Source organism: Mastigoproctus giganteus, chromosome 3 (assembly GCF_048544385.1).
Source record: "Mastigoproctus giganteus isolate SK-2022 chromosome 3, ASM4854438v1, whole genome shotgun sequence".
NCBI classification, from domain to species: Eukaryota; Metazoa; Arthropoda; class Arachnida; order Uropygi; family Thelyphonidae; genus Mastigoproctus; species Mastigoproctus giganteus.
Genome location: NC_143577.1, coordinates 185,535,762 through 185,559,224, shown reverse-complemented (window position 1 = coordinate 185,559,224; position 23,463 = coordinate 185,535,762). Strand labels below are relative to the sequence as shown.

General features: G+C 38.2%; 1 protein-coding gene across 2 annotated transcripts in view; it reads right to left on the bottom strand.

Moving 5' to 3' along the window:
* Positions 1-23,463, bottom strand: part of LOC150088464 (DNA mismatch repair protein Mlh3-like) — a 186,186-nt gene that overhangs the window by 64,212 nt on the left and 98,511 nt on the right. For both annotated transcript variants that reach the window (XM_090370784.1, XM_090370783.1), the window contains one exon: positions 8,094-8,161. In XM_090370784.1, coding sequence (XP_090226910.1) covers positions 8,094-8,161 — 68 coding nt within the window. The remainder of the gene's footprint in view (positions 1-8,093; positions 8,162-23,463) is intronic.

Sequence of the window (23,463 nt, the reverse complement as noted above, 5' to 3'; positions counted from 1 at the left end):
AGTCTTGCCTGACCAACTTGATTGGATACTATGATGCAGTCACAAAAGAACTGGATGCAGGGAATAACTTTGATATTATATACTTGGATCTTAGAAAGGCTTTTGATACTGTTGCACATGGAAGACTGCTACACAAATTGGAGCAGTGTGACATTGGAGGCAAATTGCTGCTATGGATAAAGGGGTGGTTGAGGGGGAGAAGACAGAGAGTGGTAATCAATGGACACTGCTCATCGTGGACTAATGTTATTAGTGGAGTCCCTCAGGGCTCAGTGTTGGGTCCATTATTGTTTTCTGCATTTATAAATGATATTGATGATGGTATATCAAGCTTAATGTCCAAGTTTGCAGACGATACAAAGGTTGGCAGGGTTGTCAAGGACACTACTGACACTATGCTGCTGCAACAGGATCTGGAAAGGTTGAGCAGATGGGCTGAGAGGTGGCAAATGAAGTTTAACCTTGACAAATGTAAAGTACTACACATGGGAAACAGCAACCCCAGAGCAACGTATCAACTCTGTGGTACTACACTGACAGTGGTAGAGAATGAAAGGGACTTGGGGGTGGTTGTGCAAGCAGATATGAAGTTCTCTGAGCAGTGCAGACGGGCTGCAAGAGTAGCTCATGGAGTATTGTCAATGATATACAGGAATTTTTCCAGCAGGGATAAGGAGGTGATTATTCCATTGTATAAGGCAATGGTCAGGCCACACCTAGAGTACTGTATACAGGTCTGGAGTCCTCATTTCAAGAAGGATGTAGAGCTGCTGGAACGAGTACAGAGAAGGGCAACAAGATTAGTGAATGGAACAAAGGGGTGCTCTTACGAAGAAAGGCTTAAGTTTTGCAAATTACAGTGTCTGGAGACTAGGCACCAGCGAGGTGATCTGATAGAGGTGTATAAAGCCTTGAATGGTTTAAGCATGCTCAATGCTGATGGGATTCTTCCTCTAGCTCAGAAAAATCACCTGAGAGGGCATAAATTCAAATTGAGGAAAGACAGATGTAGGATAGACGTGAGGAAGTTTGCCTTTAGCCAGCGGGTGGTTGGTTGGTGGAACAGACTTCCATCCCTTGTGGTGGAGGTTGATAGCCTAAATAAGTTTAAGGCTCAGCTGGACAGGTATTTTGAACGAACAGAGGGGTGAAGTGGAAGTGGTTTTTTTTTTTTTTTTTTTTTTGGCTGATGCTGCATAAGCTTGCTTTCTTGCATCAAATGCCTCTACTAATGCTAATGCTAATGCTAAGAGACATATTCTTAAATTAATATTATAACATTTAAATGGATTGAATAACTTCCACTGAATTTATACTTAGGGGATTTTAATTATTTTAATCACAAAATATATTGCTTATACTCTATAACTTGTCTTGTTATAAGAAAACCTGAAATTTTAATAACTTAGTGAGGAAAAGATTTATAATACATTTGATAAATCATTCACATTCAACAAAATGACCATCTAAGAGTACGTAATTCTTTAACATGCATAAGGCAATGTTATATACAGCTAATGGACTGTAAGGGTTAAATCAGTGGGTTGTCAGGTGAATGATCACCACAGCAAATTGCCATTCATTCACATAGAACATGATGCCTGAACAGTTAGATGCTGTTTGCAACAATGGGTACAGAAAGGTATTCAGACATATTATCAGGTCTCAGGTCAAATCACAACAGAGTGACAGATCTACTGACTAATGAGAGAAAACAGATCTGTCAAAATACACCAGATTTTCAACATCATAACACCATCCCTGTCTGCACCTGTGTCAGGGAACATAATTATCAAATGACAAAGAAGTGGTATTCTCACAACCTGTTGCCTTGTCTGCCTTTGAGGGCATTCCATTACTGTCGGCATCTATACTGGCAGGGAGAGGGCTGCTTTTGGACCAAGAATGGTATCATCTTTAGCAAATCACATTTCTCTTTTGGATCAGTGATGTAGTTATATGTGCATCTGGAAACATGAAGAGAGTTAATACATCAGGGAGTAGCATACATATTAGGCCAACACCCAGACTTATGGCATGGGAAGCCTCATTTATAACAGCCATTTACCTCTGGCCATTAATGATAGCACACTGATGGCAAGACATTAGGCTGAAACCACTAAGACCAATGCTTCTGTCCTTTCTACACTTAATCCAAATACTATTTTCCAGCAGGCCAATTGGATTGCCTTGGATTGGCTCTCATATAACAACAGTGCTTATGTGACTTGAACCTGTATGTCAGTTGTCCATCAAAGAGATTTAGGATATGATGGATGTTCACTGACCACCAGGACTTAGGCCCCTACTGCTGTTACCCAACTGAGAGCGCAATTTCAAGAGGATTGACTCAATTTTCAGCAAGACATCATTCACCACACTCCCTTTACAATTCCTTACTGTGACATTTGGTCACTAAAACCCAATAATATGTGCTCATACAATGGAACTGTAAAGGTCCCTGTGCTCTGCATTGAAACACACAGAAATCATTTGCAAACTAAAATGCCAAAAAGTTAAACGATTGAATATGATTAAAATATATGATGGATAAAGAGAAGAAATTCATCTGTGGTGTACATCTTGTCAGAGACCTCAAGGCACAGGTATCCAAATATTGATTTGGGACAAGGGACATAGCATTTGAAGATAGAAAAAACAATGAACAATTTATGGAACAATATAAAATTAAATTTCATGGATAAAATATGCAAAAAAATATTAAAAAATAACCTAGTCCAGAAACAGACCTGGATTCCAAAATAACCAACTGCAGGGAAAATACTACTGAATAGTAATTAGATTTCCTGGAGATAAATGAAGAATAATTTCCTGTGGTAGTGGGTGAAGGGCTTTGAAAAAAAAAAAAAAAAAAAAAAAATTAACCTCAAATCTGCTGAATGCTGGTAGTGATCCACTTAAAGATTCAGCTAAGGGTAAAAGTAAAACTTTTTCTCTGAGGATGTTTTACTAAGAAAACTTCAGTCATAAGAATGAACACATCCAAAAGTTGCTATGCTGGAGAATCAGTTTTGCCTCTGCTGTGGTATGACTAAAAAGTGCGAGAACTACATATATACGAATGAAAAAAAGAGCAAAAGATTAGATGTACCTGCTGAAATGATTTTTGTTTCTTCAGCCAGTACTCATGAAACCTAAAATGTGCGAAAAAATGAATGAAATGAAAATTCTTACAATGGAAATCAGCAATGTGGCAGAAAGTGCCAAATATAAAGGAACACACCCATAACCTTCCAGTTATGGATATTTTTGGAAGGTGGAAGGAAGGAAGAAAGGTTTGACTGTTCATCACTCAGAAACCCCAAGAAATACAATATAATGCCGATCTGGTATGGGAAATTTCACAGAAATTGCGTATCAATTATTTCCAGTTTTATTATCAATAACTATCATAATATTAATAATAATGATTGGAGAGTTCGGTTCTATTAGGCTTGTTTGTTTGTTATTTGGTTTTTAGGAGCATTAGCAACTAAGGCTATATTGCTCCGGGATATGCGGTGGTCATTCCCTGACCTTTCCGCATCCTCCGCATTTGGTGGTGACGGGCTCGAACCCCGGTCTAATCAAGAAGCATGTGCTACACACTGCTGCTCCTTCCCATCTGGCTACGGAGGCACATTCTATTAGGCCAACACCCAAACTTATGGTATGGGAAGTCTCATTTATAACAGCCATTTACCTCTGCTCATTAATGATAGCACACTTGTGTGATAAGTAAATAGGATTTAGTTATCACACAAGGAGATATATTGGTGGGGGAAGGAAACCATCCTAAAATTGGGCTCTCTTTAGACATAGAAAAATATTTCAAAAGTGTGCAAGCAAGGGAATATGCAGGAATTACTCAATAAAAGCTTGCTCTGCATTGAAATAGATTGAAATGATATTTGAAATAATACAAAAATACACATACCTTGCTGAGATGACCTTGTTTCCTTTGTGGCATGTGCTTTCAAGTTTATGGATTTGAAAACTAAAATGCTAAAGGATAAATTATTGAATACAACTGAAATACAGTGAGTAAAAAAAAAAATTCAACTGCTGGAAGAGCCACTATCTTTTCAACACTACAAATCACCATCATCTGAAACAACTAAGGGATGTAATACACTGCTTAACAAAATTAATAGAACAAAATGTTTTTCATGAATATTTTACTGTGAACACTGTCACCAACGGGCAAATATTTGATATAACAGGCATCGTGGCATGCAAATTCTGAGTATCTAATAGATATTGATCTACCACCTTAGAGCCGTGCATTATACAAATTATGCCTAGAAAAATACTGGTAGTGACCACATCACTTCATTCCAATTTTTGGCTTGCTCAGTGGGATAGCCACATCATCATCATCATCACTAGCCATCCAGTACTCAGGGTGACAAGTAATTTTTATTTAGATCAGTGCTTCTCAAACTATCTGTGAGATGGCGGGCTATTGGACGACTTGAAACCAGTTAGTCACAGGCAACATGTCGACTTAATGTGTCACGCAGTGTTGCCTCGGCACTATGGAAGCAGGTTCAGGAGACAAGAAGAGCTGGCCAAGGTCACCTGAGGGTTACATCAACCAGAACAGATTACTAACTGACTCTAAAAGCAAGATGGAACCCTACAATGTCCTGTTATCAACTGTCCCTTGAGGTTGCTGCAGCCACAGGTGACAACATTTCCAACTGGACTGCATTAAGCAGGCTCAGTTCAAGTGGACTCTATGCAAGGAAGTCAGTGATTTGTATCTCATTAACCCCAAAGCACTCTGCAGAGTGCTTTGGGGTTAATGAGATACAAACCTCATCTAAACTGATACCATGAACATGTGACTTGGAGCCCTGACAGATGGAGTACAGTTCTGTTCTCTGAGTTCCATTTTAGTTTATAAACAGATTCTAGATTTTATTTCATCTAGAGACAAGGAATGTGGCACCATACTTCCAACATCGGAGAAAGGTGGAGGCAGAGTTCTCGTGTGGAGTAGAATAATGATCAATGGCTGCATCACCCTTCATGTTTTTGATAGGGGTACTGTAACTGCACGGAGGTACTGGGAACAGATCCTTAAACTCCATGTGCAACTTTTTAGGGGTGCAGCTGGCCCCGATTTTCTTTTCATGCACAATAATGCCACTGCACACAGAGCTCAAGTGGTTATTTGGTTTTTTTTTAGGAGCATTAGCAACTAAGGCCATATTGCTCCGGGGATATGCAGTGGTCATTCCCTGACCTTTCCGCATCCTCCGTATTTGGTGGGCACGGGCTCGAACCCCGGTCTTAATCAAGAAGTGTGTACTAATTGCTGCTCCTGCCCACCTGGCTACGGAGGCGCCGCTCAAGTGGTGACAGAATATCTTGAAACTGAAGATATCCAACAACAGCTGTGGCCAGCATGGTCACCACACTTAAATCTAATCAAACATGTGTGGGATGCCCCTGGGTGCTGTATTACAAGCTGACAGCCAACTCCTGTCACTTGGTGAGCTAAGGTCTGCACCAGTGGAAGAATGGGTTTTGTTACTATAGAATTCTTATAAACACCCTTATATCATGCATGATTCACCACTGTCGAGCTTGTTTAGCCATTGGAGGGGATCATATGCATTACTGATGTCATGTCAGCATATTTTTGAGCACCTTGTATCAACTTCTGTAATGTGACCTTCTTGGTAATTCTTCGACAACCCCTATAAATGTATTATACCTTTAAAATTTTCTCTCTGTCTCCTCGTTATTCGAGATAGGGATATCATAATCCCACTGCACAAGGCAATTGTAAGGCTGCACTTGGAATACCATGTCCACGTATGGAGACTTCATCTAAAAAAAAATTATGTTCAGCTTCCAAAAACAAGCTGGTTTTGGTTTTTTTTTTTTTTTTTTTTTTAGGAGCATTAGCAACTAAGGCCATATTGCTCCGGGATATGCGGTGGTCATTCTCTGACCTTTCCGCATCCTCCATATTTGGTGGTGACGGGCTTGAACCCCAGTCTAATCAAGAAGCGTGTGCTACACACTGCTGCTCCATCCCACCTGGCTACGGAGGCACCCAAAAACAAGCAACCGGCACTGTGTGATCAGCAAAATGGAAACCATAAGAGGAAAGACTTCAATTATGTGGGTTATAGAGCTTGGCAACCAGCACCTTAGAGGGGGACCTGATTGAGATCTATTACGCTCTGAGAGGAGATAGTAAAATGAATGATGGTGAAATTTTCATTGTTGTAAGGGATTCAAGAACTAGGCGTAATAAATTCAAATTATGGGAGAAAGAGGTTTATACAGGATTGCAGATACTTTTCTTTTAGTCAGTGAGTTGTTTATTACTGGAACAGTAATAAACAACTATAATCTCGTCTCACCTACGTGTGAAGAGATATTCTTTATATTCTTATCTATTCTTTTATTTTTATATCTTTATATTTTTATTATTTTTGATTTATTTATTTTTATTTAATTTTGTTCTTTTTTGATTATTATTATTATTCTTTTTTATTTAATTTTTATTATTAATTTTTTTGTGGCTGGTGTAGCAAAAGCTTCCTTGCACTATAGGTTAACACTAATACTTGGTAAGGAACACACCTTACCAAGTATTAGTGGGAATGGGAAAACCTGTAAAGAAATTACCTAACAATGAACTGCCTAGTAGGTGTATACTTTCAAGAACTGCTTTCTCAATGGCATCTGTACTTTACTCTTCTCCTACTTCTCCAAAGCCACCTTGGAACACAACCCTACCAACCTTGTGACTACACTTCCAAATCTAAAGAATACCCACTATCATCAAAACATTCAGCAGTCTCATGTATCTTATGCTGTTCAGTCTCCTCACTATATTCAAATATACAGATGGCCCCAAAAACTTGTAGAATTAGAGCAGCAGCCGTATCTTCTGGTTCCACCTTTTTCTCAACAACTTGTGAAAGAATGCAGTATGGGTACTCAAAATATTGTCCAACTACATAGAGTTTATGGGTGAACCTTAAACAAAATATAGTGAACTTTACTGCTTACCAATACATACAGTCTCTTCTCTTCTCTTCTCTTCTCTTCTCTCTCTCTCTCTCTCTCTCCCCCATTCAGTATGTAACGTACAACAGGATATCAACAGTACATAACATCTTTCTCTATGATGGGTCCAATTCGGGATCAAGAAACTTACCAAAAGAAATTATCATATTCTGCTGGATTCTTGAACATGAAAAAATCAAAAGAAATGAATAAGCAGATAATGTGGCAAAAGAACCAATAAATCACACTAATTAAATCTTCCAAACCATACACTGATTATAAATATATTATCCAGACCAGGTGCAAAGAGCGAAGGCAATGGATATGGTGAGATGAAACTTGTAACAAACTATTCCAAATTAAACAAGTTTTTTAATCCCTGAGATTCAGTATGTGAGCAGAGGCACAAAGAAGTAATCCTTGCCAGACAGCAAACTGGACACACTTATATGAATTGTCATGAGCCACCTTCCACCCAGCATATAATCCCTGACTATCCACTCAAAAGAGCACCAAGGCAGTGTTTCCCTTATTATTCAGATTACATGATAGATCTGCCTTTTTAGGAACCATCACTGACAGCCACAATGTATCTAACAATTTTATTTTTTATAAGACTGATAAACTGCTATAATAAATTATAATGTGAAATAAACCCGGAAGAATAAGCAGCTAATATCTTGATATGAATCATCACTACACATATACTATTAGGATCATTTGCAACTAGAAGCATTCAACATATAAACTATATGATAGGTGCAATTATAGTCTTAGCTATAATTGCACCATTAAATCCCTATATATATAATAACAATATATCAAAGTGTAAAATAAATAAAGAGAGAGATTTTATGTGCAATTTAATCACATCAACACTGTGCATAAGCAAGTGATAATATGATTAAAATGCACTTTCTGTATCTATGAAATGAACTTAATATTCAACTCCTCATTGTGGATACTCATTTAAAAAATCCTACCATAATATTACTTCTACCTAAAACGAAGCAATATTTGAACTTTATTTGAAAATACAAAAAAAAAAATACTTTCCTTTAGAAGTCTTCTTATCTGTATAATAAATATGACATGCCAGAAATTTGTGGTCAACTTGACTTATCACCTGTAATGCATATATTAAATTAACTTTCACTACTTCATTCTGTTGTTGAAGTAGAATTACTAAAAGAAATATAATTAATCTTTTATTTCCCAAAGCATATTGAAGTTGTTATTTATATTTTTATTTCCTGTTTATATAAATTTCTTATTTATGTTTATATTTCTAGTTAATTTTATTTTCTTGTTATTTACATTTTTATGCTACATTTTTCTCAATGAGATAACTATTATTATTGTTTTGGTAGTAGTAGTGGCAAATGATACAAGAAAGCAAATTTATACAGCATTAGCCAAAAAAAAAAAAAAAAACTTCCATCCCCTATAACAGTTTTTCTAATTTTCCCTTGAATTAATAATCCTTATATTTTTATATAAACTATCCACCTCTGCTAACACTAGATGGAAGTTATTCCAAAAATTGAATACACACTAGCTGAATGCAAACTCTGCAAATCTACTCAGCAGCCATTCCATTTCAATTTCAATTTACACCCCATTGTGTATTTCAATTAGATCACCATGCAGATGCCCAGTTCCAGAGACAAACATTTACAAAACCCCAGTCTTTCTTGGAAGCACCCCAAACTAATCATGTTTCCCATCTCTACACCCTTTCCAACACATCAATATCTTTCCTAAAATGAGGTTTTCAAATCTGCATGTAGTATTCCAGGTGTGGCATAACCATTGCCTTATATAGAGAGAGATAATCACATCTCTGTCCCTGCTGGAAAAGTGCCGGTATATCATTAACAGAACCCCAATGAGCTGTTCTAGCAGCTTGTTTGCAATGCAGAGACAATTTTGTCAGATCATAGTTAAGAAGCATAAAAAATCTAAGGCAATGCATCCATGAGTAGCCAATGCAATGAAGTCAGTCTGGTGTGACATAAGCACAGGGAAAACAAAAATCACAGTAGGAGTGTGTTATAGGACTAATTACTGTGAACAGTATGACTAACAACTATACAGACAAACAGAGTGGGCCAGTAAATCAGAATGTTTAATAATGGGGAATTTTAACATTCCAGATATTGATTTTGGACTTGGGGATTGGTCACTCACACAGCCATAAGACTTTTATGGATTTATTGGATGACCATTTTCTATACCTCGCATTAGAGAGCCAATGAGATAAAACAATACTCTTGAGCTGATTATCAGCAGTGAGTCTCCATGCATTAAAAAACTACAAATAAAAGAACTATTAGGTAGCAGTGGCCACAGTGTACTGAAAGAATTTACTTAAAGGTGTAACTACCATCAAGGGTAAAGGGAAGGGTTTTGCTTGTTTGTTATTTAGTTTTTAGGAGCATTAGCAACTAAGGTCATATTGCTCTGGGGATATGCGGTGGTCATTCCGCATCCTCCGTATCTGGTGGTCATGAGCTCGAACCCCGGTCTAATCAAGAAGCGTGCGCTAGGCACTGCCCTACCTGGCTACGGAGGCACCAAGGGTTTTGCTTTTGTAAAGAACTACATCTTTAAGCAAATTCTAAATGGAAAGCATTCAGGGAAGTAATTGTAGAAGCTACTAGGCTTTTTATACCAACTATGAGGTACTGTTCAAGGCTTACTCTAAATGGATGTCAGATGAACCGATAAGACTCATGAAAGAGAAAAAATGCATGGAATGCGTACAAATTATCAGGCAACACAGACACCTACAGTAGATGTAAATCAGTCTGTAAACAAATCAAAAAGGAGGTAAGGCAAGCAAGGCAGATTATGAGAAGTAATCTGCAATGGATGCAAAGAAAAACAGCAAAGACTACTTTAAAAACATAAGAAGAAACAAGATGAATCACATTTGGTCCACATGATATCAATAGTCTAACTGTTGATGATCCTGGGTTACTGACAAACTGAATGCATATTTTGCAACTACATTCCCACATGAGTAATTCTTTATGAAAGCAGATGCCAGAAGTTTATCAAACAGGGAGCTAAATGATTTTGTGATAACTGAGAGGAAAGTGAAAGAGAAACTGTTGAAGCGAAAATAAAAAACACCCGGGGTGGATGGAATCTATGGAATTATGCAAATGTATCCCCAATACGCAAGGGTGGAGATCAAAGGGAAACATGAGTAATTACAGACCCATTAGCATTAGTAGAGGCATATGATGCAAGAAAGCAAGCTTATGCAACATCAGCCAAAAAAAAAAAAAAAAAAAAAACCCCTTCCACTTCACCCCTCCGTTCGTTCGAAATACCTGTCCAGCTGAGCCTTAAATTTATTTAAGCTATCAACTTCCACAACAAGGGATGGAAGTCTGTTCCACCAACCAACTACCCACTGGCTAAAGGCAAATTTCCACACATCTATCCTACATCTGTCTTTCCTCAATTTGAATTTATGCCCTCTCAGGTGATTATTCTGAGCAAGACTTCTGTTTAGCTTAACTTCTGTTCCAGGGGAAATAATGGAGTCACTGGTTAAAGAAATAATGCAGGACCATCTATAGAGGAGTGCAGTTATACCGCAGTCACAGCATGGATTTGTTAAATGGCGATCTTGTCTAACTAATCTTATTGAATACTATAATGCAGTAACAAAAGAACTGAATGCAAAAAACAATTTTGACCTCGTATACGTACTTAGATTTCAGCTTTTGATACCCACATAAAAGACAGCTCTACAAATTGGATTGAAATGTGGGGCAAGTTACTACTATTGATAGAGGGATCACTGACTGGGAGAAGACAAAGAATGGTTATCAATGGGCACTGCTCTTTTTTGATTACTTTTATTAGAGGAGTTCCTCAGTATTCAGTGCTGGGCCTAGTGTTGTTCTCTATATTTATAATGATAAAGGCATATCAGGCTTAATGTCTAAATTTGAATGAAGGTTGGCATGGTGATTAATGACAGTAATCACCCTGCCAACTCTCACAGTAATGACAGTGAATGCTACTGCAACAAATCAAGAAAAATTAGGCAGATGGGCTGACAAAAGGCATTTGAAGTTTAACATTGACAAATGCAAGTTACATCATATAGAGAGCAGTAATCCTAGATTAACATAACTGTGTGGTATCACACTCAGGGCAGTGGAAAATGAAAAGGAGCCGAGGATAAATGAGCAGTGCAGATAGGCTGCAGTACAGCTCATGGGGTTTTCCAAATGATACACAGGAATTTTGCCATCAGGGATAAAGTGATGATTATCCCATTGTAACAAGGCAATGGTTATGCTGCATCTTGAGTGCTGCATACAGGTCTAACGAATGTCTTGTGGGAAAGATGTGGATCAGCTGTAATGGGTTCAGAGAAGGGCAGAAGTGTGCTCTTACCAAGAAATACTTCAGTTCTGCAAAATTTCAGCATCTGGAGATCTGATTGAGTTGTTTAAGGATTTGAATGAAGTGAGTAATGCTGATAACATCTTTCTCTTGTTCTGACACACACACAAATAAAATTCCAACTGAGGAAAAATGGTTGCAAGGTAGATGTATGTAAGTTTACCTTCAGCCAGCAGGTTGTTGACTATTGGAACAAACTTGTAGAAGTGGGTAGTTTGAATAATTAACTAGAGAAACTATTGGTAAAAAACTTCCCAAGTATTACTTGGGAAGGTTTTTTTTTTGGCTGTTACAGTATATGCTTGCTTTCTTAAATCATTTGCCACTATTAATAATCCCTATATCTTTTTCGTACTCCACTATTTTGACGGTATCAACAATATGGATGTTATTCTGGTATTACTGTCAGCCATATGAAGTACTTGGCATTTTATCACTATCAAACCTCCATTTTACAGCCCATCTGCTTAGTTTATCTAGATTCACTTGAAGTGGTACATCTTGATCATTATTATTAACTATCCTGCCCACTTTATCATCAGAAAACTTAGACATAAAACTTGGAATAGCAACATCAATGTCACGAATACATATTAAAAACAGTAAGGGATCCAACACCAATTCTTGTGGAAGTCCATTCATCACATTAATCCATAAAGAGCAGTGGTCATTTATAACCACCCTTTGTCTCCTACCACTTAATCATCCCTTTATCCACAGTAGTAACTTCCTCCTAATGCAACAGGGGAAGTTACTACTTCCTGTTACACAAAGTTACTGCTCCAATTTATACAACAATCATATATGTTCTTGTTTATACTCTGGCATGACCACCATGTCAGAGTATTTTACAGTAAATCATGAATACAATCATTAATCGTATTTAGGAGTCATAAGCTTGATCCACGGTCTACTCAAAGAGACTGTGCTACTGCACTCTTGCTCCTCTTAGCTATGTAGTACAAGTAGCAAAGGCTTTACCAAAATCTAAAAGTAGATAATGTCAAAATTATCCTTTGCATCCAGCGTGTGTGTGTGTGTTATGGGGATTTAAAGGTGCATAAGCTGCTGTGGCTATAATGTGCTTATTCATAGCAAAATGCTAAAAACAAAATTGAGGTGTAACCACTGTGTCATACACACACACATCTCTTGGTAATCAAGACGTGTGTAACACACAAGTCTTTATTACCAAGATATTTTAGAATTTATGATATAGTCCAATTTTTTTAGAAAAGAAAAAATTCATTGATGTCTGCGTCGCCTCCAATAATATATCATAATGTCATAGGTTCTCGAAAGGTTGTCAGGGAAAACGTCGCCTCCAATAATATCATAATGTCAGAGGTTCTCAAAAGGTTGTCAAGGAAAACAGGATGGATGTTCTGTCCTGTTGATAGCGAGGGCAGTCAATCAGGATATGTTTCACTGTTAAATGTGCTGAACAGTGTGGACACTGAGGAGGATCCTCTCATGTGAGTAGATGGAAGCGAGTCAGATATGTATTTCCTATTTGTATCTGTGCAAGTACCACTTCTTTTCTTTGCACTGTTTTGGTGCTAGAATGCCAAAGATTTGGGTCCTGTTTCAACTGGTAGAGATTATTATTGGTTTGGGTGTGTCATAGCTCTCTCACTGTGCAACACATGCTGTTTGTATGATGTGATTATAATCAGAGGTTGGAAAGGAATGGAGATTAAATAAAAAATTGATGAATTTTTAGTAGTTTTGTCAGTGAGTTCATTCCCCTTTATCTCCGAATGTACTGGGATACAGCAAAAGGTCACTGATTGATGATGTTCTTCAATTTGCAATAGGAGATTTATGATTTGGTTTGACACAGGGAGAACCTTGTAGGAAGAGATTTGCATTGCTGTAATTGAGTTGAGAGAGTCCACGTATAGTATGTATTTTACAGATGGGTAGAGATTCAGGTTTTCTAAAGCTAATTTTATTGCATGAAGTTCTGCTGAGAAGCTGTTATACTCAGGTGGAAGGGCAGCATGAAATGACAGTAGAGGAAAATACTGCCACTTCTCCAATGGCTGAATGTGATTTGGAACCATTCATATACATTGGCAAAAAATCAGCATATTTCTGAATATGGCTTGCATGGAGCTGTTTCACACTGGGTGTCAGTAGGTGATTCTTTCCCCATTTATAAAGATAAGTATTGCAGGTTAATTGAGGAGGGGGAGTCCAAGGTGGTTGAGAGTAATTCATTACTTGTTGCATGTTGAAAATAGGAACATTCCCACTCTGTGTTAATTCAATAAGGCATAAGCCTGCTGGTCTTATTTATTTCTATAGAGATTTTGCAGTGGTGGATTAAAGAAATATGGTTCAATAGGATGCTGACAACAACTTTGTTTTCTGGCTGCATACTTAAATAGTAGTGTTTTTCTGTGGAGGTAAAGAGAGTGGGCTCATGAGCCTCACTATATAAACTATGGGTCAGACATGTCCTAAAAGCACCAAGTGCAATCTGCAATGCACTATGCTGTATTGGATCCAGCCAGTGTAGTGTGCTCTTTCAGGCAGAATCATATAGTGGAACACTGCGCTATGCTTCTGCTACTCTATAACCCAAACAGAATCTGATCAATGCTCTATGTAAGAGCAGCAAAGATATACAGTCTGCTCCCCAAGACAGGGCAGATAAAGCTTTTCATATGTTCAGCTTTTTGAGGCAGATAATATACACAAATTTAATGTGCTCAAAGATATTTAATTTCCTGTCAAGGATTAATCCCAAAAATCAGATATTGTTAGTCACTAGAATGGTAAAGTTTGACATTTGAAGTTCAAGATCTGTGTGCAATTTACGTTGATTGCAAAAGTGAACTGCAACAGTTTTCTTCTGTGATAGATGGCAGCCATTGAATCCTACCCACCCTTTGGACTTTATCAGGGATATTGCCATTCAATGGATCTCTTTCTGAGAATCGCAAGAAAAAGAGAGATCATCAGTGTAAAGGTAAGTCTCAACAGTATTTGGAAGTTCTTTTGTGATAGATTTGATTCTAAAGGCAAAAACGGTTGCACTCAGTACAGACTCTTGCGGTACTCCTTCCTGTAAAAATGTTGTAGAAAGCGAGTTGTGATATCGAACTTGAAACAAATGATTCAGGAGACCATTCCTAATGAATATAGGAAGGTTGCCTCATAGACCAAGAGCATGAAGGTCACTGAGAATGCCATGATGCCAGGTGATATCAAATGCCCTTCTCTATATCTATGGAAACCATAACAAGGTGTTCGTTTTTCACAAAGGCATTGCGAACTGCAGACTCAGCCTTGATCATGAGATCTAAGGAGAACCGGTTTTGGCAAAAGTCATGCTGATTATTACTCATTAGATGTTGAGTTTCGATGATCCAAACAAGTTGATTATGGATCATTTTTTCAAGTAATTTACTGAGGCAACTGGAGAGGGAAATTGGTCTGTAACTGTAACAACTAGTAGGATCTTTTCCAAGTTTCAAAAAAGGCCAGAACTGTGACATGGTGCCAAGAGGTGGGATAAATGTTTTCCAGAAATATTTGATTATAGAAGACCAAGCAGTATTTGTAAATTTTTGTCGTCAATGTGTTGTAATATGACATAATATTATTATTATTATCAAAATTTCTGAATTACCCTGAGAGAGAGAGAGAGAGAGAGAGAGAGAGAGAGAGAGAGAGAGAGAGAGAGAGAGAGAGAGAGAAGTAGAAGGGAAGGGAATCACCAAGAAAGAGAAGAATGATGATATCCAGCTCAGGACCCTGGGTGTGCCAAGCCATATTCACCAGATGTGAGCTCCTGGGGTTAATATTCCATCTGGTCCAGTGGACTGTTGCGTGTAGAAGTTCAGAATATCGAAGAGGCTGGTTATATGGAAGAAATACAGAGGTTCAAAAGTCGATAGATCGCTGCTACTTTGGTCTTTATTTTCTTGAAATCCAGAGAATAAGTTGAAGTCGCTGAAACCTGGGCAAAGGTTTTGCACAAAGCATTTGCTATGTCCTCAGGAGCAGAGGGTTCTTGCCCATTCAACAAAAGAATTGGGGAAGGGATGGTTGAAAACTTGATGGAAATCTGCCTAATTTTCTTCCACATTAACCTGGAGTTAGTGTTTCTATTTACGGTAGATGCAAAGTGAATCCAGGAATTCTTCTTGGCTTGTCTATGAATGAGACATGCTTTTGCCCTTAGCTTTTTGTAGTTCAGCAGTTCCCAAACTGGGGTCCGTAAACCAGTTCCAGGGGGTCCGCAGAACGACCCTCTGGAACTGGTCAAATTATTTGTTCTATGTATAGCAAATTGACGATAAATAAAGTTATTGTTATATATTTATGTGAAAATAAGAATAAAGTTGAGTTGTTTTAAACATAAAACTTTGAATTTGCTTTTCAGAAAACCCAGTGTTCATATATACAGGGTGTTTCAGTTAAACGTTTCAGAACTTCTAAGAGGGGTAGGGTACATCCTGACAACTTGAAATCATATAGCAATGTGGGGTCGGAAATGCTTTCCTGAAGCGGTGTTGTACACAGAAGCACCATAAAGAAAAGAGACCGTAAGTGAGAAATCGTTTTAATAATACATGAAAAGAAGCAAAAGGTACATGGATTAAAGTAAGTGTTCGAAGTTTCTTCCACGGGCTACAATGCACGCCTCACATCTCCGACGCATGGACATCCGAACATTCTGGAATACTCCAGGCGAATTTCGAATTTCTTCGGCAGCTACTGCGATTCTTGCAACCAGCTCCTCAGCATTGTCAACAGGGGTGTCATAAATTAGCGATTTCATATGACCCCAGAAATAAAAATCAAGACATGATAGGTCGGGTGACCGAGCAGGCCAACGCACGGGACCACCACGTCCGATCCACTGTTGACCAAATGTGACATCCAGGTAGTTACGAACATTTCCGCTATAATGGGCAGGGGCTCCATCATGTTGGAACCACATTGTCTGTTGCGTCGATGCAGAAATCTGTTCATCTCTCAAAAGTTGTGGCAATACTTGCTGCAGAAAGATCAAGTAGATAGGTCCGGTTAGATGACACGGTAACAGGTAAGGGCCGATGAGGTGATCTCCCATAATACCGGCCCACACATTGACCGAAAATCGAATCTGTGCTGCACGACGTGGTATTGCATGCGGGTTCTCGACTGCCCAGATATGGTCGTTATGCGTGTTGAAAATTCCTTCCCTTGTGAAGGAATTTTCACGGTCATATGAAATCGCTAGTTTATGACACCCCTGTTGACAATGCTGAGGAGCTGGTTGCAAGAATCGCAGTAGCTGCCGAAGAAATTCGAAATTCGCCTGGAGTATTCCAGAATGTTCGGATGTCCATGCGTCGGAGATGTGAGGCGTGCATTGTAGCCCGTGGAAGAAACTTCGAACACTTACTTTAATCCATGTACCTTTTGCTTCTTTTCATGTATTATTAAAACGATTTCTCACTTACGGTCTCTTTTCTTTATGGTGCTTCTGTGTACAACACCGCTTCAGGAAAGCATTTCCGACCCCACATTGCTATATGATTTCGAGTTGTCAGGATGTACTCTACCCCTCTTAGAAGTTCTGAAACGTTTAACTGAAACACCCTGTATATATATATATATATATATATATATATATATAGGGGGTCCGCAAACTTTTTTTCATTTTTGAAGGAGTCCATAGATCTCAGTAGTTTGAGAACCACTGTTGTAGTTAATAAGATTAACTATGGTTGTGGATCTATGAAATAAATTCCATGCTTTATTTTTTAACTTCTTTGCTTTTGTACATTCTTCATTCCACCACTAGTTATGGTGCCATTGGGACGGGGGATTCGACAATGGCATTTCCCATTTAGTTGCAGATAATAGGTGTGATGTGATATAATCTGTGGCTTTATCTATAAGCTGTGTTCATATAAATTTCTCATCCACGGTGGGAGCTGACTGAAATTTGACCCAGTTGGCTTGAGAGAATTTTCATTTCCTGCAGGGTTGGGCTAATGGTGGTTGTGTAGTGAGGAGATTACAAACAATTGGAAAATGGTCACTGCCCATGGGATCATCCATAATGGACTATTCCATGACTGGAAACAGAATCGGGGAGCATATCAAGATGTCTGTAAGAGAAAGAATTGACTTAGTGGGAGATAGATTGATACTAGTGTTAACACAATCTGGGTTATCAAATGTACGGCAACAGCTTCAATTTTAGTTTGCAAAACAATTTGCTTGGTTGGGATCTTTGAGCTGACCAAGATAGCCACAACCCCACGGACAGCATTTGAAGTATTGCAATCTTGCTGATAGATAGAATAGTTCTTTATGGTGGTAGAAATTTGAGAAGTTAAATTTAGTTATTAGATTTCCTGTAAACAGAAATCAACTAGCTTGTGGTGGTTAATTAAGTCTTGAATGTCATTAAAGTTGCTATGAAATCCTCTACAATTCCATTGTAAAATATAAGGCAGTACTAGTGTTTAGAATAAGAAGCTGTATCTGACTGTTTTCTTAATGTGACTGGCTTATGGCGTTCAGGCTTTGGTTTGTCTTTTTTTGAGAAGAATAGCTGACTGGTGTCTATATCTTCTTCCACATATATATCTAGGATCGGGTCTTCCTGTGTGGATGAGTCAATTCTATCCATGGCTGTGTCTTGAATATTCTTTTTTAAATTTGAACTTCGATTATCTGATGTAGTAGCAATCATTAGAGGAGGAGGAGGAGATGTCACTGGTACTGTACAGTATTGCTTGCCTGGTTCAACTGCTTAGGGATATTGGACTGTTGCTGAGAGAGAACGTTCTGAGCCCAGTTGAAGATTTAAGTGTTTGAAGTCACTGTAACGTTAGTTTGGATGGCCACTGAATGATATTTTTGCGCAATACTGGCATATGCACATTTAGTCATACTGGAAGCAATTAATTTCCTTGCTTCTTGAAAGCTTATTTTATTTTCAATCTTATATTTCACAATTTTCTTTTCCATTTTCCACATGTCTTAGAACAAGCAGGGTGGTTGCCTTTACAGTTGGGACAGGTAATTTCTGTTGCCAAACAATCACTTTGGGTGTGATTGGAGGACCCACAGTTGGAACAAACTGGGTTTCCTCTGCATGCTCAAAATTGAGAGTAGGAGTGTGCTATAGGCCTAATGACTCTGATGAGTATAATAAGAAACTGTTCGGAGAAATAGAGTGGGCCAGTAAATCAGAGAGTCTTATAATGGGGGATTTTAATTTCCCAGATATTGACTGGAATTTGGGGGCTGGTCACTCACACAGTAGCAAGGCTTTTGTGGATTTATTGGATGATTGTTTTCTACATCAGCATGTTCGGGAGGCAACTAGAGGGAGTAATACTCTTGATTTGATTATCAGTAGTGATTCTTCATGCATTAAGAATCTGCAGATAAATGAACCACTTGGTGGCAGTGATCACAGTGTGCTGAAGTGGGAGTTACTCAAAGAGGTAACTACCATTAGGGGTAAAGGGAAGGGGTATTGCTTTCGTAAAGGCGACTACAATGGACTGAGACAGTATTTAAATTCTATACAGTGGGATCAACTGATGATATTGCCAACAGCAAATTCAAAATGGGAAGCATTCAAAGAACTTATTGTGGAAGCTACTAGGCTTTACATACCAACTAAGAAATATTGTTCAAGGTTTAGGCCTAAATGGTTGTCAGATGAACTAATGAGGCATATGGCAGAGAAGAAAAATGCATGGGATACATACAAATTAACACGTGACACGGATGCCTATGATAGATACAAGTTGATCTGTAACCAAGTTACAAAGGAGGTTAGGCAGGCGAAGGCAGATTACGAGAGATCCTTGGCAAGGGATGCGAAGAAAAACAGCAAAGAGTTCTTTACTTATGTAAACTCTAGAAGGAAGGGGATGAATCAGATTGGTCCACTTGAGATCGATGGGTCAACTGTTGATGACCCTGCTCGGGTAGCTAACAAACTAAATGAATATTTTGCATCGACATTCACACATGAGGAGTTATTCAGCGAGGGGAATGCCAGAGGTGTATTCAACTCTAGCAGTAAGCTAGAGAATCTTGTAATAACTGAGAGCAAAGTGGAGGAGAAATTGTTGAAGATAAACACAAGAAAGGCACCTGGGGTGGATGGGATCTATCCAGTTATATTAAAGGAGGCAGCAAAGGAGGTAAGCAAACCCTTAGCCATAATTATGAGAGCTTCCTTGGACTCAGGGGAGGTACCCATTGACTGGAGATGTGCAAATGTGACCCCAATTCACAAAGGGGGATCAAAGGCTGACACAAGTAATTATAGACCTGTGAGTTTAACTTCTGTTCCCGGGAAATTAATGGAGGCACTGGTGAAAGAAGCACTGCAGGATCATCTAGACAAGACTTCAGTTATAGCTAGGACACAGCATGGTTTTGTTAAGGGGAAGTCTTGCCTGACCAATTTGATTGGATACTATGATGCAGTCACAAAAGAACTGGATGCAGGGAATAACTTTGATATTATATACTTGGATCTTAGAAAGGCTTTTGATACTGTTGCACATGGAAGACTGCTGCACAAATTGGAGCAGTGTGGCATTGGAGGCAAGTTGCTGCTATGGATAAAGGGGTGGTTGAGGGGGAGAAGACAGAGAGTGGTAATCAATGGACACTGCTCATCGTGGACTAATGTTATTAGTGGAGTCCCTCAGGGTTCAGTATTGGGGCCTTTATTGTTTTCTGTATTTATAAATGATATTGATGATGGTATATCAGGCTTAATGTCCAAGTTTGCAGACGATACGAAGGTTGGCAGGGTTGTCAAGGACACTACTGACACTATGCTGCTGCAACAGGATTTGGAAAGGTTGAGCAGATGGGCTTCGAGGTGGCAAATGAAGTTTAACATTGACAAATGTAAAGTACTACATATGGGAAACAGCAACCCCAGAGCAACGTATCAACTCTGTGGTACTACACTGACAGTGGTAGAGAATGAAAGGGACCTGGGGGTGGTGGTGCAGGCAGATATGAAGTTCTCTGAGCAGTGCAGACGAGCTGCAAGAGTAGCTCATGGTGTATTGTCAATGATATATAGGAATTTTTCTAGCAGGGATAAGGAGGTGATTATTCCCTTGTATAAGGCAATGGTCAGGCCACACCTAGAGTACTGTATACAGGCCTGGAGGCCTCATTTCAGGAAGGATGTAGAGCTGCTGGAACGAGTACAGAGAAGGGCAACTAGATTGGTGAATGGGACAAAGGGGTTCTCTTACGAAGAAAGGCTTAAGTTTTGCAAATTACAGTGTCTGGAAACTAGGCACCAGCGGGGTGATCTGATAGAGGTGTACAAAGCCTTGAATGGTTTGAGCATGCTCAATGCTGATGGGATTCTTCCTCTAGCTCAGAAAAATCACCTGAGAGGGCATAAATTCAAATTGAGGAAAGACAGATGTAGGATAGATGTGCGGAAATTTGCCTTTAGCCAGCGGGTGGTTGGTGGGTGGAACAGACTTCCATCCCTTGTCGTGGAAGTTGATAGCCTAAATAAGTTTAAGGCTCAGCTGGACAGGTATTTCGAACGAACAGAGGGGTGAAGTGGAAGTGGTTATTTTTATTTATTTATGTTACTTTTTTTTTTTTTTTTTTGGCTGATGCTGCATAAGCTTGCTTTCTTGCATCAAATGCCTCTACTAATGCTAATGCTAATGCTAATGCCGTTTGAGAGTGGCATTACTTTTGGCACTTTTAACATTTCAAGGGATTAGGAATGTAGGGTCGAATGCGGCAAAGATAACTTGCTTTTATCGACTAAGGTAGGTTTGGGGTATTAAAGGTAAGAATAATATTCCACGTAGGTGTAAGTGTATTGACCTTTTTAATCATGATTCTTTTCACTGCAATTTCATTTTGCCGCTGAAGCTCTTGGGTTTTCTCCTCCTCCAAGATATTCAATAAATCCCAGCTGGATATAACACCTTCAGATGAGTTTAGGATTGCATGGGAGAAACTTTTATTGGAATTCCAGCAAAATTTGTAACTTTTAGTAGATGCTTCGAATGTTTCTGGCTGTTAGTTTCCACTAGTAGGTCCCCTGATTGCAGTCTCTTGACTGTCTTAGGAGATCCTGCAAGACTTTCCAGGTGTTTTTCTGGATAAGGAACGGAGACAGTTTACTGAGAGGTTGAATTGCAAGAAAGTGAGTCATCAAGAGAGTGTGTTATTAGAAATGCAGGAAAATCTGCAGCTGAGGAGTTGGTTTTAAACCTCTTCGGTAGAAATGTGTCATGATCAGTTTCTATGACTGGCCAAGAGCTTGTCGGCTCCAAAGGAGGAAACACATTGTGATCCATAATTGCTCCTTTTGGCCCTTGGCAGATTAACTGTTCTTCCAAGGTTTCGGCCCTGCCACAGGAAGGCAGGAGCAGTGCCTGGTGTGACCAAGCGAAAAGTAGTAGGTGTAGTAATAAAACTATGAGAAATGTGTATGTGTATGAGTATTTTTGTAACAAGAGCTGTCATTAAATAAAGAGATTTCTTAATGATAGGAATGTAAACAAACTATAATTCGCTTTTAGGAAATTGCAGTGAAAGCACAGAGAAATTTCTCAGTCACAACTGCTTGGCACCCAGGGCCCAGTTCCTTTGTGACAACATCATAGTAGCTAATCAGATTTGTAAGGTATGATCTCTCTCTCTCTAATCTATTCTCCAGGGGGGTGCATAACCTTCTGTAACACATCATGCACACACAGGGATTAAGCCAATCCCCAATTTCAAATTCTTATATTACAGCTATTTTTCAATATTTCTTATTTGTTTTTTTTTTTCACTGGTTACCATAGCTATACAGACTCTAAATACATTTTTATATTGCTAACAGCTTCTTTAAAAAAAATACAATTCCTGAGAATGGTGTATTTTTCAGCCATTTTTACACCTCTACTTTAAAATCAACAGTGCGAAAATAGACAAATATTTTTAATTGAATATTTTCTGTTAATAAAGTATAGTATAGTCTTTCAGAATGTTACACATATTTTGAATGGTTACACATAATTGAAAATATATGTATAATCATTGCGGTTTTCATGTCTCCATGTTTTCTGTTCTCGTATACAGGGAGTTTCATAATGTGTGGGCCATACTTTCAGGATCAATTCAGGACCTGAAAACAACAACAAAAAAAGTTTATGTAGTTATTGGCTGTTTGAATTTTAAAAAAATTACTATGGAATTTCAGTACTAAAAAAAAAAAAAAAAAAAATAACATAATAAATAATAAATAAGAACATGCAGACAAACACACTTAATAATTTATTTATTATTATTATTTCCTTTTTACTATTGAACACTCCATAGCCATTTATTAAAATTCAAACTACCATAGCTCCATAACCACTGAATCAGACACAGGTTTATATGAACTTTACCCCCCCCCCACCACTGTTATCAGGTCCTGAAGTAATCTTGAAAGTAGTGCCCACATGTTATGAAACACTCCACATTGTCCAGATAATAAACCCTGTACGCATCAGTCATATATCTTGTGCAGATAAATATTTTATAAAAATTTACAAATACATTAGTAAATTTTAGATTATCTTGTCCTCCCATGTATTTGGCAGCCAGTAGGATTTAAACTGTTAGGAGTAAATGCTGAACTGAAAACAGTGTTCACTCTTGCAGGAATCCTGGCAGTCACTAAATACAAAGAACAAAGGCAGTCAGAAATTCACCAATTTATTTCAGAAGCAAACAAAATTTTTTTTATTAATTAAAAATAGCTGAAGTCTTACTACATAGCAATTTACACAGAAATGCCTTAAAAGTTACCAGAGATTTACAAAATGAAGACTGCCTTGTAATATTTCTGAAATATTAACACAATGTTAAATAAATATTTTATTTAACATTGTGTTTAGTAAATGAGTGATAAATATTCTACTGATATAGACTATACGATCAAAAATAGCAAAATGCCACAAAGAATCATAACTTTTTAGAAATTTAATA